Source organism: Heptranchias perlo, chromosome 28 (genome assembly GCF_035084215.1).
Source record: "Heptranchias perlo isolate sHepPer1 chromosome 28, sHepPer1.hap1, whole genome shotgun sequence".
Lineage (NCBI taxonomy): Eukaryota > Metazoa > Chordata > Chondrichthyes > Hexanchiformes > Hexanchidae > Heptranchias > Heptranchias perlo.
This window is the reverse complement of record NC_090352.1, coordinates 16524005-16545099: the sequence shown is the minus strand read 5'-3', so window position 1 is coordinate 16545099 and position 21095 is coordinate 16524005. Positions and strand designations below refer to the sequence as shown.

The following is a 21095-nucleotide window of genomic DNA, read 5'->3' as shown; positions in this document are numbered from 1 at the left end:
AAGAGAGAGAAAGAGAGAGAAAGAGAGAGAAAGAGAGAGAAAGAGAGAGAGACGGACAGACGGATGTCATCCAGTGCTGGAACAGAGAGTGGAGGGCGCTGAAGATTGGCTGGGGGGGTGGGGGGAGAGAGGGGGAGATCGGGGGGGAGGGAGAGGGAGACATCGGGGGCTGAGTGGGAGACATCGGACATTGGAGCAGGGGGGTGGAGGTGACATCGGTGGAAAGGTAGGTTTATCTTGTTTTTTAACCTTGTGCAATGGTTTTTTATTTAATTTATTTACTTTATTATTGCCCTGATCCGGCCCCTCCCAGGTGTGCATTGGAAGCCGTGGGAAAGCAGCCCAGGTAAGTTTAAAATCGGTTTAACGATCTACTATGTCAGAAATAAAGTACCTTAAGTACCTCAGGTACATTTGGTTCTTTAACGATCATTCTGCCGGCTTTAATTGCCGGCAGGACTTCTGCATTCGGGAAGCGCGCGTGCACACAGGCACATCTGTGGGAAACCCGGAAGTCGGCGGGTTGGGGCCGGCTTCCTCACCCGCTTGGGATTTTCCTGATTTTCGCAGCCCCCCCGCCTCCGCAATTCCTTTGAAAATCAGGGCCTAAGTCTTTCTTGCCCATCATTCCTGTCCTCACTTTCCTATATTGATGTCCTGTACCTCAACACATTACCTATTACTATGATACTCTATTGGATAGCTCTTTCAAGGAGCCGGCACAGGCATGATGGGCTGAATGGCCTCCTCCTATTCTGTACCTACTACGATACTATGATATTAAAGTTAATATCCTTGTCCTTGTCTTCAAATCCTTCTAAGGCCTTGCTTCAGTCTACCTCCACAACCTCCTGAAACCCTATATCCACCCCCCCACCCAAAACACTCCACTCCCCCGACGAGGGTCTTTTGTGCGTTTCCCACTCTCTTCACACCACTATAGGTGACAAAGCCTTCGGCTGCCTGGGTCCGATTCTCTAGTTCCCTCCCCAAACCTCTCCGCATCTCCCTCCTCCGTTAAAATCCTTCTCAAAATCCACCTTTAGTCACCCTTCCTAAACACTCCCATCCTGGCTGGACATCAGTTATCCTCAGGCCTACCTATGAAGTGTTGTCATGTGTCAGGATTTTTGATTTTTTTTTCCATGGATAGGATTTGGGAATGAATTATGTTTAAATGTGTTGTTTTAAAAATGCTTTTCACAGGTATGAAAAGCCACAGGCTGATGGCAATTAGGCAAAGGGTTTATTTGTTAATGGACCAGTCATTGAAGATGTGCATTAAAGCCAGATGAGCCAGCTGTGGAATGTCATGGCTCATAGTCTACTTCAAATTGAGACAATGAGGGTCAATTGTCTCATCCCAGGTCCAATTAGCCAGGATGGACCCTAATTATTTTGAGAATAGCAGATGTTTTCTTTAAAGAGAGGCGAGGAGAGGTAACCATTTTATTGACAAACCTAGTAACGAATAGCTGGGAACAGAGAGAGAAAAGGACAAGGGGACACAAGGCCAGTCAGCCAGCCAGCTAGGTCCAGGGAGGAAGATTGACCAAGCGAGGGGAAACTCATTCATCTCAAGTCCAGAGCAGTCAGGATCAGAAGGCTGACCGACTAAAGTTAATCTAATAGTGTGGCGTTTTTAAATTTATTTTTCTTGTTGTCAAGGAAAGTTCTGTAGTTAGTTGGATCAAGGTGAGATTTGATCAGAACTATTACTCTGTATGTTCACTTGCTGTCAGTTAAATAAAACAGATTAATGATTTGTATCTGGCCTCTTCTCATTTAACGTGTTTTTGTTTCGCCTTCAGAAAGACTGGAGAAGTACATGAGGGCATGTATGAATGACATGATATCCAGTTCAGATCACAGGGGGGGGGATTTATGGTTATACCCCAGGTTACACTATCATAATGAGATATTGGGCAGTATGGGCACACTCCTGAACATAAGATGCTAGGATTGGTTACGGTAGTGATCTGTACTGCTGTACTTGAAAGAATACATTTTTAAAAAATTCATTCTTGGCGTCGCTGGCAAGGCCAGCATTTATTGCCTATCCCTAGTTGCCTTATTTAAGGCAGTCCTCAAACTTGTAACAGGTACCTTGGAATATTTTTACATTAAAGTACAGTATAAATGCAAACTGTTTTTGTTGAGTGAGCGGGGACTGGAATGTGCTAATCATAAACACTGGAGTAACTGAAACTGGCTGGGCTACCAAGATCCTGTACACTGGGAGTGAAAGAGAACTGGGCTGAGTTAGCAGGATCCTATATGCTGGGATTAAGTGGAAATTAATTTGAACAGAAATCTAAAATACTGAAAATATTTTCTGTTGACAGAATTTATGAAAATAACCCTCAGTGTGGAGATCAATGAGTTCAGGGCAGCTTTGGCTTCTGCAATGCCTCCTCACCAAAGAAAACCAGCAGCTCTGGCAGAGATCCCCAGGAACAATGACACACAGCACCTCCGTGCTGCAGCAGTACCAATGCAGGCGAGCAGGCCTCTTGTGACTAACTCTCAACATTATGCAAAAGCATTTTTAGTGCCTGGGGCTATTGTGCTGTCCCAGCTGTAATCGGAATGTATTACCTGCTGTATGAACGAGTTGCAGGATGTGTGCCAGTACACTAATGAATGTTAATAAAGCATTAACTCTAGTGGAAACAAAAATATACATCCACAATTGTACTCAAACATCCACATTAACAGCTCCCAGTCAGCGTTACCAGTAATACATTAAAAGATGAAAGTGGCATTTGCCAACTTAGACTGGGCACCCTGCCAGGCCAGGAAATTAAAACGAAGCAGAAAACCTGCTGCACTAAAACAGGCAAATTCCAAACTGTTGTAAACCTATCCTTTTGGTGACTTCACCCTCAGACAAACTTCACTCAGACTTCCTTCATCCCCTTGTACAAGGAGCTCATGGATTTCTTTGTCTTGAAGATCAAAACCATCTGTGCAGCTAGCACAGGCACACTCCATTATCCAGTTATATTAACACCGACAATCCCCAATATCAATACGCTAACTCATATATACTACCCTGATATTCAATTATATTAATCCACAGACATACTGATACCCAGTAATATTAACATACATGCACTGCTACTCAGTTATGTTATTCCACCGACAATCCCCCATACCCAATTATAATCACTGGCACCCCTGATACCCAGTTTTAATCACCGGCACTCCCCGACACCCAGTTTTAATCACCGGCACTCCCCGACACCCAGTTATAATCACCGGCACTCCCCGACACCCAGTTATAATCACCGGCACTCCCCGACACCCAGTTATAATCACCGGCACTCCCCGACACCCAGTTATAATCACCGGCACTCCCCGACACCCAGTTATAATCACCGGCACTCCCCGACACCCAGTTATAATCACCGGCACTCCCCGACACCCAGTTATAATCACCGGCACTCCCCGACACCCAGTTATAATCACCGGCACTCCCCGACACCCAGTTATAATCACCGGCACTCCCCGACACCCAGTTATAATCACCGGCACTCCCCGACACCCAGTTATAATCACCGGCACTCCCCGACACCCAGTTATAATCACCGGCACTCCCCGACACCCAGTTATAATCACCGGCACTCCCCGACACCCAGTTATAATCACCGGCACTCCCCGACACCCAGTTATAATCACCGGCACTCCCCGACACCCAGTTATAATCACCGGCACTCCCCGACACCCAGTTATAATCACCGGCACTCCCCGACACCCAGTTATAATCACCGGCACTCCCCGACACCCAGTTATAATCACCGGCACTCCCCGACACCCAGTTATAATCACCGGCACTCCCCGACACCCAGTTATAATCACCGGCACTCCCCGACACCCAGTTATAATCACCGGCACTCCCCGACACCCAGTTATAATCACCGGCACTCCCCGACACCCAGTTATAATCACCGGCACTCCCCGACACCCAGTTATAATCACCGGCACTCCCCGATAACTTGATGTTTCTGATACCCAATTATATTAACCCTTAGACACTCCCCGATATCCAGTTACACTTTCACTGATGCTCCCAATATCCAGTTATATTAACATCAACACTGCCCGACATCCAATTATATTCATCTACAGACACTCACTGATACCCAGTCATATTAACCCACAGACTCTACCCAGTAATATTAACTCAGACACTAGCTGATATCCTGTCATATTAACCCATAGACTTCAGCTGATACCCAGTCATATTAACCCACAGACACTACCCAGTAATATTAACTCAGACACTAGCTGATACCGAGTCATATTAACTCAGTCATATGAACCCACAGACACTATCTAATGAGCCACTAAAATTCACCATTGTCCACTCCCCGATACCCAGTTATACCAATCCAGACAGAGTTACTGATATCTAGATGTACTAACAGGACTCAGAAGCCTTTTTAGTGTACAAACCTGATATAAAGAACATATTTTGTTTTTGCCTGCTATCAGGAAGATGTAATGTTTTCCCATTTAAAGTAATGCAGATCCAAGCAGTCAATAGCTGCTGCTGGGCACTTTTCTATATCAGGCTACTTCAGCAGTGTAACTGGAAATTATATGTGTAGCAGGGAGTCGTGGAGTGGGCATTTACCAAACCTGAGAAGAGGGTGGAAGTTCAGAAAAGGTGGACTTCAAAGACAGGCATTAATTAACAGTGTACAGCAGCGCTGAAATGTAGACTGTGTGTCTAAGTGGAATCCCAAAGATCTGCCAGGCACAGCATGATATGGCACAACAGAGGAGGAAAATGTGTTCGGGGGCCACTGCCCCCTCCCACCTGCAAGATAGAGTAGAATTTTTCTAACCTGAAAAAACATTCCACGGTAAGGAGTATAATAATAGTATAGTTAAAACATCATACATGGCCGGCCAGGCATGGAGCATCGCTCAGCAAGTGAATGCGTGGACGAGACAGAAAATCATCACTGACAATGTTAAAATAGCTGTGGCTGCGGCATGTCAGCAACATTAGCAGCCCTGCATCATACAGTCCCGTCATAGCTCATAAAGAATGGCGCATCCAGAGATGGAATATACTGCACTGCTGCAACATGAACCCCACTTATTTTACAATCTAGGTATCAGTCATAAATGATGCTGCGTACTTAGACAGAATATACTCCATTATTCCAATTTAAAGCAGATCATTCGTCCCTTCCTAAACCTCTCTCTCCTCCTTAAAATACTCCTGCCTCTTTGACCAAGCTTTTAGTCACCTATCGTAACAGCTCCTTCTTTAGCTTGATGTCAGGTTTTTTTTCTGATTATGCTCCTGTGAAGTGCCTGGGGACATTTTACTACATTAAATGCAAGTTGTTGTTGTTTTGTTGTTGAAGAGTGCCCAAAATTTGGACTTTCTCGTGTTCTTGTCAGAGCTCCCGATTTGCAGCTGGCCACATCTAGGCCTCAATAGGAAGTGAATACCTCCCTTCTTTGCAATTGACGACAGTGATCTTTCCGACACAATCGGGGGTGCATTGTAAAGTGCTCCTGACTGATCCAGCCACCTGGTATCTGTCCCACAGAGGCCCTTGTTCTGATATGTGCCTGCTCACTATGGGAGTGACACATTTCAGGGGCTTTTGACCATTTTTTTCACAGAAAGGATTTGCAACATTTAAGTGGTGTGTTTTAAATTAAAGTGAGTTCATTAAAATGCTCCTTACAGCCATAAGCTGCTGTCATTGGGAGAAAGAAGAGTTTATTATGTGTTAGTGAGCTAGGCATCGAAGGTGTGTTCACAAAATGATCAGGGGTAATAATTAATTTGTTATCTTGTTATAGGCTTCCTACAAACATTGCCTATGAACGTTGCGATGATACTTTCATTTGTGCTCAGCATGGGATGCCTGCAGAGAATCCACTCTCAGGGCTGCCGGTGGTGGTGGGGGGGGGGACACATGTTTTATTGATAGACCAACAGCAAATCACTGAATGGGGAAGAAGTTGGAGGGACAGTCCCCCCACTTCCTTTGGTCAGAAGCAAAAAAAAGAGAAAAGCCCATGTTCAATGTCAGTCATTTGGGATGTGTGCGGAGAGAAAGGCACGAATGTCCCACACAGCTTATTGTAAGACAAGTGCTAACCAAGTGCTAACCAAATCTGTGTAAGTTATGATCTCTTTCAAAGCTAAGATGGACTAAAAGAAGGGCTGCATGATTTATTATTACGTAAAATTTACAGCACACAAACAGGCCATTCGGCAGGTGTTTATGCTCCACAAGAGCCTCCTCTCACTCTGTTTACTTCATCTCACCCTAACAACGTATCCTTCTATTCTTATCTCCCTCATTTACTTTTCTAGCTTCCCCTTAAAGAGAGAGGGACAGTACCTGAGGAGAGGGAACCATTTACAATAGCAGCTAGCATGGGGGTCAGAAAGGGAACTTAGGTGGTTAGGAGTTTAGTGCGAATGGAGTCAAGGGAACAGGAGGTGGGTCCCATGGACAGGATAAGTTGGGCGAGGGCATGTGACGATATGGGAGAGAAACTAGATAAAGATGCGGTTTCTGGGCTAGGGAAGGGGATTTTGGGATTGGTGGGCAAGGGGAAAGGACGATGCAGTGGAGACAGCTGAATGGATGGTTTTGATCTTAGTGTCAAAGAGGTTCATGAGATGCTTGCACGTGCTGTTGGAGGTGAGGGTGGAGGGGGCAGAGGAGAAGAGTTTGGAGAGATGGTTGGTAGTGCAGAAAAGAAGCTAGGGGTTATCTTTGCTCTCCAGGATGATCCTGCAGTAGTGTGCAGTTTTGCCAGAGAAGAGCGAGACCTGATAGTGCTTGCTGTGGCCCAGCTAGGTCTGATGATGGATGGCAGCTGCAATCAGAGTGCCAACAACGTCATTACCAGTGACATAAAATACACATACCCATATAAATCAGTGATAGTGTTCATCAAATAACTGACAGATTTTGCATTATTTTGACACAAAAATAACTTTTGTTCAGTTGAAAATCTAATTTACAAAGTAATTCTGATCATTTTCACAAGAAACATGACTCTTTTGCCTCACCTTTCACTGAACAAATTTATTCTACAAAGAACATCTTTCCATTGATTTTTTGCACAGAATCTTGGAAAAAATGAAATCTAAATCTGTTAGACCTGGGTTATTCTCTCATTCTTGATGCTTCTCCTCCAGTTTTATTTCGCTCCAATATTTCTTTCATTTATTTCTGGATGATTTAATCTCTCCTGGTCTCTGATGTGTGGTCACTTTTCCTGTTTGTTAATTTCTGTCTCCTTGTTCCTGGACTACAGCATTCTCTCAAGCTCTGTTCATTTATTCTAATTTTCCATTCTCCATTTGTTGCTGGTTCCCAATCTCTCCATTCAGCATTTGCTTCTGTCTTTCTATTAAGCATCTCCCATTCCAGGTATGGTAGTGTAGTGGTTATCGTACTGTACGAGTAACCCAGTGGTCATAACTTCAAATCCCACCACGGCAAGTTGAAATTGAATTCAATAAATCTGTTAGTTTGTGGGCCGGCACCAAAAAAAATGACCACGAGAATTGCTGGATTGTCATAAAAACCCAACTGTTCACCAATGTCCTTCAGGAAAGGGGACCTAACCTATACATGGCTATATGGTTGACTCAGTTCCCTCTGATGTGGCCTAGCAAACCACTCAGTTGTAAACATTTGCTACTTAGAATTACATAGAATTTATAGCACAGAAACAGGCCATTCGGCCCAACTGGTTTATGCTCCATCTAACCCCATCAGCATATCCTTCTATTCCTTTCTCCCTCATGTACTTCGAGATTCCCCTTAAATGCTTCAGTGCTATTCGCCTCAACTGTTCCATGCGGTAGCAAGTTCCACATTCTAACCACTCTGGGTAAAGAAGTTTCTCATGAATTCGTTATTGGATTTATTACTGACTATCTTATATCTATGCCCCTAGTTTTTGACTCCCCCACAAGTGGAAACATCTATGTCTACCCCATCAAAACCCTTCATATCAGATCATCCCTCAGTCTTCTCTTTTCTAGAGAAAAGAGCCCCAGTAGAGCACAATCATAAGAGAAATGTAGGCATCATGTCAGGACAGGCCTAGCAATCCCAGGCCAATTGACTCTGAAACGTCTTCCTATCTGCAGACTGGGGTCCATATTGGGGGAGCTGACCCATAGTCGAGTCAAGCAATCGTACTCACAGAATTATATCCATCAGTCAATATCCCAGGCTCCTCCATTACCATCCCTGGGTATCTCCCACCAGCAAGATCCACCAGAGGAGGCCACAATGGTATGGAGTTCAGTGGGCTTGACACTGGGAGATCTCATCATTAACTCTGGACTCCCATGAAGTCTAATGGCTTCAGGACAAACAAGGTAAAGGAAACCTCCTACTGATCACCACCTGCCATCTTCCTTGGACACCACTTGGAGGAAAGTAAGGGCACAGACTATCAACTACAAAGACCGGCTCAATAATATCAACACTGACCAAACTAGCAGGCTGGGCTTGCATCAGATGGTGAAGGAACCAACATAAGGGAGTCACCTACTTGACCTTGTCCTCACCAAGTTAACTGTTGTGGACACATGTGCCCACGATAGCTTTGTTAGGAGTGAACACTGCACGGTTCTTGTGACGACACTCTCTCATCTTCACAATGAGGATACCCTCCATCCTGTAGTGTGGCATTACCACTGTGCTAAGTGAGTTAGACTAAGGACAGATCTAGCAGCCTAAAAATCACTGACAGCAGCCGAATTGCATACCACCACAATCTGCAATCTCATGGCCTGGTACAACCCACATTCCTCCATCACCAGCAAGCTGGCTGGGAGACCAACCCTGGTTTGATGGTGTAGGAGGACTTTTCAGGAGCAGCAGCAGGCATTCCTTATACTGAGGCACTAACCTAGTGAAACTACAATACTGGGCTACCTGCACGCTAAACACAAAAAGCAGCATCCTCTAACAGAGATAAACAGTCCCACAACCAACAGATCAGAGCAAAGCTTTGCAGCCCTGCCATGTCTGGGCAAATTTGTCCACAACAGTTAACTTGGTGAGGACAAGGTCAAGTAGGTGACTCCCTTATGTTGGTTCCTTCACCATCTGATGCAAGCCCAGCCTGCTAGTTTGGTCAGTGTTGATATTATTGAGCCGGTCTTTGTAGTTGATGGTCTGTGCCCTTACTTTCCTTCAAGTGGTATTCAAGGAAGATGGCAGGTGGTGATCAGTAGGAGGTTTCCTTTACCTTGTTTGTCCTGAAGCCATTAGACTGTTAGTAAATCAGGCAACTAACAGGAGGAGGGGGAGGTTTCATGAGCACCTCTGTCCTCAAGTCAGGTCGAGTTCCAACGTGAGTGCAAGAGACAAGACTAATGTTTGCCAATGTCTTCAGCTAAAATTACTAGTGGAAAATTCCATTTGGCTCCCACCATCATATATGCCAGTCACCCAGCCAATTTAGTTCACTCCAGACATTACGAAGTGGCTGAGTACACGACAGAGAAGACTATATGGCCCGACAACTTCCTGGTTGTAGTGCAGTAGCTCCCCTCCAACGAGCCAAGCCATCCTAGTGCAGTTATGACATTGGCATCTGCCAATATGGAAAATTACCCAGGCATGTCCTGTCCACAAAAAGGAAGACAATTAAAATCCAGCCAATTTACAGCCCTATCAACTTCCTCCCAATCATCAGCAACAGTGCTCACCGTTAACCCGCTCGCTGATGCTCAGCTTAGGTTTCACCAGAACCACTTGGCTCCAGAGCTCATCACAGCCTTGATCCAGACTTGGGTGCAAAAGCTGAATACCAGGGAAGAGGAAAGACTAGCTGCTCGAGACATCAAGGCAACATTTGATCAATTATGACACCAAAGAGCTCTAGCAAAACTGAGGTTAATGGGGGTCAAGGACTTGGGCAACATCCAGGCTTGGGCTGACAAGTGGTAGATAACATTCACACCAGATAAGTACCAGGTGTTGACCTTGTCAAACAAGAAAATACTCCTCAAACACCTTCCCCTGACCTTCAATGGCAGTGCCATCACCAAATTCCCCACCATCAACACCACTGACCATAAGCTTAACTGGACCTGTCATATCAACAATGTTGCTACAAGAATAGGGCAGAGGCTGGGTACTCCGTGACAAATGGCGCAACTCATGACCTCTCAAAGCCTCTCCACCATCTACAAGACTCAAGTCAGGAATGTGATGGAACACTCACCTGGATGGGTACAGCTGCAATAGCACTGGAGAAGCTCACCCCTGCCACTGATTTCAATATCCACCCCTCCATCACCATCAAACTATAGCTGCAGTGTGTACTATCTATAGGATGAACTGCTGCAACTAACCAAGCTTATTTTGGCAGCACTTCCCAGCCCTGTGATCTCTAACACAGAAAAGGACAAGAGCAGCAAGATTTTGGGAATACTATCACCTGCAACTTGTGTCCAATAAATCACACACCATCTTGACTGGGATTTATGAGGCTGTTTCATCATCGGCAATGGGACAAAATTCTGGAATCTCCTACCTAACACTGTCTTGGGAGCACCATCAGCACTAGAACCGCAGTAGTTCAAGCAGGTAGGACCACCAGTTCCTCGGTAGGGCAGTTCGGAATAGGCAATAAAATAAGTGACTTTGCCAGTGTTGCTTACATCCAGAGAACAAATCATTTGTTTTTAAACCCTCTCTCTCTCTCTCTCTCATGTGTTACGCAGAAACAGTAATCGCGAGCTGCAATGCCACATTTCATGATCAGTTTTGATATTTCCTGTCACATAAAACCTGAGCCAACAACAGTGCATCTACTGCCAGCACTTCTGCTTCATGACATCAGTGATGGCTGCACACCAGCTGCCATACGACATGTCTGAACAAAGTGTGGTGGGCAAGTGTGGGGAGCGAATTTTCCTCTCCCTGCACTTTCCATGCATTTGTAATAGTGCACAAGCCTAGAGCTGTCCTCATTCAGTCACTGCTCTGTAAACCACACCCGTGGTCTCCAAACTACACTTTGCTTTGTGTACGAAATCTCGATGGAGCCAAACATTTCTTGGCAAATGATGCTCCGATTTTCAGGAATCTACATCACTGCAGCGGGGAACTGCAGATGGGTACTGTGATTGACATCAAGAAAACAATCAAAAGGCATTAATTACAGATTACAATATTATTGCAGTCAGAAATACTCCAACAGCCCGAGCTCATAGGCACCTCATCAACTGGACATTGCAGAGGATAGGCTGCTGTTGCAGTCTACAGGCTTCAAATCACTGAACACAGTGCACATATTTTCTGTGCAGAAAATATGAATGAAGCAAGGCGGCTGGCCGCCCATCCCCCACTCTCATGCCGCATTCTCCATTCACACCAGTAGTCCGGTCCTCGTACGTGTTGTTAACCATTCTCCCCTTGTGTGCAGTCTGTGCTCTCTCACTGCAGGAGAACTAGGACTGCAGCAGCTGCCCTGCTTTGTTCTTATAGCTGAACACCACATCTTTTTCAGCTCTCTCACAGCAACTGCAGTAAATCAGCAGGTGGTGATTATAGCACATCTTCTTGATCCTTCCCACCCTAGAAATATTTGTGCCAGTGATAATGATATCTCACCAACTGTAAACAGAACTTAAAAGGTTTTTATGCCTGATGCAACATCACTGCAGCAAACTTCACGAGTGCTGACTTTACTTGGGCTGCCAGGTATCCAGTTTTCAGCTAGACAATGTGTGTGTATATATTTTTTTGAAGATGGCTTTTTTTTCCCCAAAATGTAGACCAAGCAGCAAAAAGTCCTCCTTTTGTAGTTGTGACCAGTTTTGGTCTGGTTTTTCAGGCATACAATGTTTCAGCGCCAGGTTGGAGCAACTGTCCAAGCCAGACATGAACAGCCATTCAGTCAATCTGGGTGAATCAACAGGCACGTGACAGAGGGGGTGAGTAGAGATTGAGGAGCACAGGCTGCTGCTGTGAGCCGCCACAGACAAGAAAGATTTTCAGCCTACACGTCCAGTGACCTCACATTTACGGTTGCCAACTCTGGCTGGCTGTATTCCTGAAGGTTTCATCATGAGCTCCACCCTCTAACTGCCCTGACCCCACGCTTCCTCCCATTGGTCGGCCAACATGTCCATACCCACACCAATTGGAAAACAAAAAGACTCTTCATTAGCCGAATGGATGATTCTTGACTGTCTGTCAAACAGCCTTTTCTTTCCCAACTCCAACATTTTTATAACAAACAAAAGTGTTGAAAGAATTTTTTTTGTAACTTCCCCTGTGATTTTTCTGCTGGTTGCTCCCAGCAGTGTCCTGGGAAATTAATCTTCAATTCCTGGAGACTCCAGGCCAATCCTGGAGTGTTGGCAACCCTTCCCACATTCCAGTCTCAGCGCATGCAGTTGGGTAGAGCCTGCACCTTGGGTGAGTCAGGCCCGGCATTTACTACTTTACTATAACTGCTCCTCTGCCACACTCTGCTTTTCTGTTCTATTTAATGGTTTCTAACAGATAACCAGAGACACAGCTAACGGAGTCATTTCTTTCTAGGAACATTTTCTCAGACATTGATCTTTACACGATGCTTTTAAATTTAAAGCACTACCGATGATGCCCTGTCCAGATTATACAGGACGACCGAGGAAACTGACTAAAGCTGACCAACAAGCCCCCAAAAAACTGACAACTCATGGCCAGGCATGGCATGTGAAATCAAGTAATTACACAGGTTTTGTATCTGAAGTTGCAGATACACACAATATTATTTCTTTTGTACTGGAGCAAAAACATAAATACATGAAAACTGGAAGTGGAAATCCAAGGCATAAAATTGTTCGTACATTTCTAGGATGGTTTTGGGGCATGCGCCCCTGGGAAATTTTGAATATTTACATTAAAATTATGTCCTCTGGTTAGTTTTAAGCACTTTTATATTTTACAATTAATAGATTGTTAAGACAATAAAAGGACTTTTGGATTTTCAACAAACTAACCAGACTGCCAAACAGTCCCCCCACATTACAAAGGCACTCTACCCCCTCTAGAGATACTGCACTTCATCCAACCCTTTCATTGAGGCAGTCCTTTCTCTAACCTTCCCAGTTTGTACTGGAACTCCTCCCCCTCCAACCCAATTAAGCTGGTGCTCTTCTTTCACTTCCCCTCATTCAGCAGCCCATACTGGCGCACTCCTTCCTCCCCCACCCCAAATCGTGGCTCCCTTCTTCTAATCAAAGCAATGCTCCCAGCTTCTGCCCTCTTCGCTGCCATCCACTCCCCCCTCCCTTTCGCTGCCGTCCACTCCCCCCTCCCTTTCGCTGCCGTCCACTCCCCCCTCCCTTTCGCTGCCGTCCACTCCCCCCTCCCTTTCGCTGCCGTCCACTCCCCCCTCCCTTTCGCTGCCGTCCACTCCCCCCTCCCTTTCGCTGCCGTCCACTCCCCCCTCCCTTTCGCTGCCGTCCACTCCCCCCTCCCTTTCGCTGCCGTCCACTCCCCCCTCCCTTTCGCTGCCGTCCACTCCCCCCTCCCTTTCGCTGCCGTCCACTCCCCCCTCCCTTTCGCTGCCGTCCACTCCCCCCTCCCTTTTGCTGCCGTCCACTCCCCCCTCCCTTTCGCTGCCGTCCACTCCCCCCTCCCTTTCGCAGTCGTCCACTCGCCCCATCCATTCCCCTTTGTCATGCCCTCTGCCCTCTCATTTCTCCTCCATGCATTCTGTCTCTCGCTCCTCCCCTTGGCATCCATTTCCTTCCACCTGCTCCTACCCGAGTCTGGTGTTAATACACTGGATAGGTCCCACTTCTCTTTTTGCTATCTCCTGGTGCCAGTGGCCAGGGTTGCTGCCTCTGTATACTGAAGGTCAGGACTCCCATTATCGCAAGAATTCCTATTTACAGTGCACAGGACTCGGACCCTTTAGCGCTGCGAGCAGTGCAAAGAGGAGAAAAGGGACTTGTCCAGTACATTGGCTGCTGGACTTGGGTGGAGGGGGAACCTGCTTGTGCTGACTTGTGTCAGCAAACACTGACATGTGGAATCTGTCCCCGAAGCCATGAATGTCAGTGTGAAACATATATGTTTAATGAGGACAAGTAGCGAGATTGGATATTTTTAAATTTCCTACAAAATGTCTATTGACTGCTCCAGTTTATTTTTTGTCTGCCACTACTGTCAATCATTTTGAGCCGTGCCCCTTGGCCTGTCCAATTTTGAATTATGTTAAAAAAGTAGACTAAGGCAAATGGCCTGTCAGAGCCCCAAATCCAAGAACAGCCAGCATGGAAAGCCAGCTGCGACAGATGGCAGGTCTGCCACACTGGGGACTGCTAGTTAGCATTGAGACAACGTACCAAATTTAGTTGGGGCAGTAAGATGGCATGGGTGCCAACATGCAGCCTCAGAGAGGTGTGGTAACCATCCTCTTGCTGCCAAGTTTCTACTATTTAACTGGGGAGGGGGGAGAAGGGGGTGGTGGTGGACAGAGTGAATGGAGGCTGAGCTCCACCTCATGGCTTCGGGTGCTCAGAGGGCTGGGAACCAGTCACCAGGCCGACACCTCAGCTCCTGTGGAGGAAATTAGCAAATTTTTTTTCAAAAACTGGAAGAAGCAAAAAAATATTAAGGCAGATGTGATTGGTGATATGATAACATAACGACACACTTAGAGTCAGAAAATCCTCCCCTCAAATCTGTTTCACGGTGGCACACAAAACTTCTAGATTTCAAATTTACCCGGTTTGAATACAATGTAACCATTTCAACATATTTTTTGGCAGGGAAAACACTACTCACACTGGCATCTTTTCGGGACATTGCATGGATTATATAAGGAATTGTAGACCACTGAATGGTCTGATCGCTAAGTACAGAATTTTACAGAATAACCCTTACCCTGCTGAACAAACAGCGACAGTTTCACTAATATTAATTTTTGCTGATGTCCCATATTAGCATTGTCCTGAAAACTATTTTATTGCACTAACAACAATTGTAAATCTTTGACAAGTTTCAGCACCATTTACTTAGTATTTCTAGACAGTGAATATATTTGGGCTGCAAACTGACGTTTGCTTCCCTGGATATCAGAGTCTACAGTGTAGGTTAACAGCACAAATATCACCAGCTACTCAGCTCTCAGAGATCCAGCGAGACCGCCCCCAGAGACCCAGCGAGACCGCCCCCAGGTGACTCGCTCAGAAACTCTGAAAAATCAAATTCTTACTTTCATCCGGGTTTGGTGCAGCGAGGATTGCACTGTGTTTCCGTTTAACCTCCTCCACGTTCTCAGAGATCTTGTCTATGAATCCTCGGATTTCTTCAACCTGATAGTTATAGGAGAGCAAAGCATTTAGAGAAACATTCCCTTCACAACTCACTTGAGACCAGAGCAAAAGAGAAATCAGAACTGTATTTAGAACATTACCCGTTACGCAATGCAGTAAAGCAGGGACACTATGGTAAAGCATGCAGACCCTGCCAGCGACTATGCAGTGTCATCAATTACTCAAAGCCGTAGCACCAAATGTAGGATCCCAAGCTGTGAGACATGCTCATAAAACCTGAATGGGATAGGTTGTTTCACCCATGCAGCTCCCCCTCCTGCTCCTCTTTTAGAACACAGTCTATTTCTCATCTTTTCCAACCCAAACCTATAACAATCCACTCTGATTCTTTGATTCCACCTCACTATTGCCTTTATTATTTTAAAAACATGGATCAAAGCACTTCCTTTACGTTCTCATATCCAACCAGATTTGAGTTACCTCTTCAAACTCTACACACAGTGCAACGATCTCTGCTGTCCTTTTCTGAATCCTTTCCACCACTTTGATATATTTTCCGAAGTATAATCCACACAGTTAAATAACACTGCCCGAGTACTCTGTGATTCTTGGTGGAATATCACTAATGTTCCCATAGATTTATACTCTTCACATCTGCTTACACATGCTAAATGCTTTTGCGATTGTTGTGCTCACTGTAACTATGACTTCAATTATGACTTTTACTAGATTCTTCGCATATAACTTTTACTGTTATATTTCCCATTTTAGTTCCAAAACATATAAATGTACATTTCTCAATATTCAAGCATTGATTTATCAGCCCAGTTGTTAAGTCTTTCTGAACACTCTGAATTTAATCCTTGTCGTCTAACGTCCTGTTTTCCAGATAACTTGGCATCCTTTGCCAACTCAAGACATTCTACTTTTTTATTCAATTCTTGTTTGGATCTTGTTCTCCTCAAGATAAGGGAATCAGTCTTGGGAAAAGGAACACTGGGGAAGGGGGGAAAAAAAATCAACCAGGGCTCCCCCCAACCCACTCCCTCCTCTATCATTATCCAGTGACACCTGCTGGAAAGTGTGCATATGGACATCAGGTGGGGACAGGATCGGGCTCAGCAATCATGCCCGCACATGAAGAAAGGTCACTTTAGTGAATTCCCACAAGTGTCCCTATGGAAATGTACCAGCAAGAGTCAGCACTTTTGGTTAGGCGGGGTAGCGGGGAAGGAAATAGAAGTTAAGGTACTTATGGGAACCAGGCTCAAAAGGGTTAATCAGTCAAGGCTTTAGCTGAAACTACTGTACTATGACATAGACTGGTTTTAAAATAACTTACTGGAGCTGCAGGCACTAACAGCCATGAGAATCTTGTTATTCCAAACTAAGGGAGGAACATAACAGCACCCTCACTCCTTCAGACATACTGGAATGCTGAAGCTAGCCAGTACTCCTGTCACCTCCAAGGCCTATAGGGTGATTTATCAACTGCAGAGATTGAGGAATATTGTGCTAAGGATAAGGAGAGATAAGGGGGGGCCACAAGGCACTGCCTCTTCTGGACCAGTACGTGTTGTCTATATGATTGGGTAAATTAAAGGGAGTATTTTGGAAAATACCTGATTGAATGTATTTTGCCACAGTTCCGTTTTTTGGGTATAACTGGGGAGTGTGAACCTTTGCTAAGTGTAGAGGACAAAAAAAAGAGTACCACCAAGCAGGTAAATGACGACGAGAGTATGTGCATGAAGGAATGGGGAACGAGGTTTCTACCCAAAGGAAAACGGGGTAATATAATTCTCAATTTTGCTTTGTAAACTACTGCTTAAATACTGTAAGGTATCGATTCTTGCTTGTCCTAAATAAAGACAAATGGCTATTAACCATTATGGTGTCAGTCTCGAACGATTGAAGAAAGTCAAATTGACTACAGGTAGAACACATACAAATGTGCTATCAGTCACAACATGAACTTGGTGACGTGGTACATGAGCTCACCCAACCTTTCAATATAAAAGTTACCCAAAAACACAATTGTAAAATCATTTCCAATCCATCGCTTTGAATAGTCAAGTTTTATTGTTTCTGACTATCGTACAATAGAAAACCAAGGGCCCTGATTTATGGAAATGAAAGAAAACAGAAAGAGCTTGCATTTATACCTTACTTGTCTGCAGGATGAGGCAAAACACTTAATAACCAATGGATTATTTTAGAAGTGCAGTCAATATCGGCAAATGTGGCAGCCAATTTGTGCATAACAAGGTCCCACAAACAGCAAATGAATGAATGACTAGATAATCTATTTTTGGTGGTGTTTGGTTGAGGGAGGAATATTGGCCAGGACACCAGGAGAACATTCTGCTCTTCGTCAAATAGTGCCAAGGAATCCATTATGCACACTTGAATAGAGACAGAGCCTTGGTTTAAGATCTCATCTGAAAGTCAGCAACTCTGACAATGGAGGACTGCCTCAGTATTGCACTAAAGCACAGCCTAGACAACATGCGGGTGTAGAGGGGAGTGTGTTACCAACTGAGGCAAGCTGACACTTAAGGAAATAAACCACTCGTGTTGCCACTGACATAACTCGGAGAGTTGGTGCTTCCCATATCTCTGTTTTCTGACATCTATCTCCCTTATCCAAACATATCACACTAACCTAAGACAGCTCAATACTATACCCAGTATCAGTGTCCTAGGACAGCTCAATACTATACCCAGTATCACACTGACCTAGGACAGCTCAATACTATACCCAGTATCACACTGACCTAGGACAGCTCAATACTATACCCAGTATCACAGTGACCTCGGACAGCTCAATACTATACCCAGTATCACAGTGACCTAGGACAGCTCAATACTATACCCAGTATCACAGTGACCTAGGACAGCTCAATACTACATCCAGTATCACAGTGACCTAGGACAGCTCAATACAATATCCAGTATCACAGTGACCTAGGACAGCTCAATACTATACCCAGTATCACAGTGACCTAGGACAGCTCAATACTATACCCAGTATCACACTGATCTAGGACAGCTCAATACAATATCCAGTATCACATTGACCTAGGACAGCTGAATATGATATTATGCTGATCTAGTTCAGCTTATTATAATACATACTATACCATTGAGGGCAGTTCAGTATAATACACAGTACCACACTGATCTAGCGCAGTTCAGTATAACACACATACACAATATCATACTGATCTAGCGCAGTTCAGTATAATACACAGTACCACACTGATCTAGTGCAGTTCAGTATAACACACATACACAATATCATACTGATCTAGTGCAGTTCAGTATAATACACAGTATCTCATTAGTCTAGGGCAGTTCACTGACCTACGGCAGTTCAGTATAGTATACTGACCTGACAGTACACTGATTAGATTATTTTGTTTGCAGTCAGGCTGGTATTTGAGCAATATTATTTAATCACTGAGCAAAGGTACTATATTTCCTTTAACCCTGAATAAATTTCTTGTTGACTTTCTATATTGCAGGTTTTGTTATTTTCTTGTTGCACTGGCTCTGAATCAAGATTGTCCATACATGTCAACCATCAGCTTAACCCTTGTGACAGCTTCCAAGTTTCATAAGAAAATATGGAGGTTGTCTCAGATCAGTGAAAAAGCATAACTGGAGTCTGTAAGAACTAATGAGAGCAGTTGGTAGAAGAATTGAAGGCTAATAGAACTAAGTTTTGCTCCTACTATTGGTTGTGCATAAATGTGGGGCAGAAAAGTTTCAAGAGGAGCTGATGTTTTCCTGGAGTTACAGTTACAGTTGTTTTTAAGAGTTTAGTTTGTATATATAACAATTAAGCCACTAAAATGTAGCTTTTAAAACTTTTAATTTTCCACAAAAAAACTTTCTAGGCTATGTTGCCTTATGTGAAGTTCATTTTCTTCAAGGCTGGGAGAATGTTTTGTGGTGTGAATCTATGGACTGCAAAGGTCGAGTTACCAGGGTTTGGAAATACAGTCGGGTAGAGATGGTCCTGGGCTTTACTTAATATAACTAAATTACATTAACAACCCCATATTTAGGATTTTATTGCAGCGTACTGCTATGGCGTGTGGTGCAGATGGTTGTCTTGTTTGTGCGAAAGTCAGTGTTCATTTATGTTCTGTAATTTGGCCGTTTTCAGTTTGTTTACACATACATGCGTGAGATCCCTTTGTGACCTTCAATACTCACATCCCTCTTCAGTCATTGCTGCAAAATGTGCTTTTGTCTACTTTAGGATTGTTCTCCTACAATAAAAGTGATTAAATGTTAAGTATGCTCACAACTTAAGTTATTAACTGGCCATGTCCCACTGCAGTGTCACTGCAACTCCTCACCTTTACAGCATTGGGCTTATATTCAAGGATATTTTTGAGTGTCAGTTTTTTGGGGGTTGTGTCACCTTTTGCTACTCTTATAGGTTGACATGTATGGACATAACATAATAACTAGTGCACAGGTATCGAACCCTTTAAACCTGTGTGCAGTTCAGAGCGAGTTCCATCAGATTCCTAACAGGCTGAGTTTTGCAAGATCATAGATTTGTGTCTTTGATTCGGTCATGGATCAATGTGTGTAAACATTAACCGTCTCTGCTCTACACAGTCACAACCTCTCTTACAATCAATATTCTGTTACCACTGTTCCACAGACATGTCATTGGGGTGGTTTACACACAAAGCACATGAACTGTATCTTCACTGGTTTTACTAAAGGACATGTGCCAATTCCCAAAATTTACTAATGATGATCTGCCATCTATATGTCCATATATATCTACATAATACAATAGTTTATTTTTAAAAAACACTAATCCAAAGTGGGTTAGTGCTGGTGTTCTTCCAGAAATGTTGCTGGTCACCTATGGAGACCGCAAGTATAAAACATGAAGGAACACGCGTGCACATACGCACACCCACCACATACACATCACACACAGACACCACACGAAGGAATGCAGGACATGAAAGCAAAATGGAGTCATCTACTGTCAGGAAACCTGTCCAAATGTACACATGCTCATCTAAAATTTCTGAAACACCGAAGGACTCAAGTGTTGGAGAACAGCCTAATGATTTCAGTAAGTTTCCTGCATTCATCTTCCCAGACACATCAGATTGTTACCAGTCGCAAAGACGAAATTTTAACTTCCAGTCTCACCCTTGAGTATGTCCTGCACTCTGAATTGGTAGAGGTGGAGGGAACATTCGTATATCGCATGGCCCCCAGAAGACAGAGATAGTTCAGAATCTCCAGAACCTCTGTCTGATAGTTTGGAAGCCCAGATAGTGTGCCTGTTCCCAATGGAATGTCCTCCCTGAAGAGCTGAAGCGATTAATTAAGCACACCAAACAAGTGTTTAATAAACTTTGTACCATTTGCAATGTGAAATGTAAAAACACATCAGCATCCCTTTAATATTTTGGCTCTACTCTGATGTGCCTCATTATATCTTGGTAAACAGCGACAAGGATAAAGAGGAAAGGGAAAGGAAGCAGAGATCTACTTAAAGCTCCAGCTACTGGTTTTATTAATGGTGTGTTCAAACACAACAGCCCTGGACCAGTGAGAGAAGTTTAGTCCAAGGAAAAAAGCTGTGGTGAGGAGATTCTAATATTTAGAGATTCAATGTTGCGAATGGTGGACGGTTCCTGTTGTTGTAAAAGTAAAAAGTCAACAAGTGAAGTTTTGTCTGTTGGGGGCTAAGGTTGCAGATATTGAGGAGAGAATGGGCTCCAAGAGAGGAGCCAATGGTGAG

At 44.3% G+C, this 21095-nt stretch overlaps 1 protein-coding gene across 1 annotated transcript in view; it reads right to left on the bottom strand.

The window, feature by feature from the left end:
* LOC137299254 (syntaxin-1A-like) overlaps nucleotides 1–21095 on the bottom strand; it is a 194812-nt gene that overhangs the window by 140065 nt on the left and 33652 nt on the right. The window contains exon 3 of the mRNA XM_067967917.1: nucleotides 15244–15343. Within this exon, the coding sequence (XP_067824018.1) occupies nucleotides 15244–15343 (100 nt within the window). The remainder of the gene's footprint in view (nucleotides 1–15243; nucleotides 15344–21095) is intronic.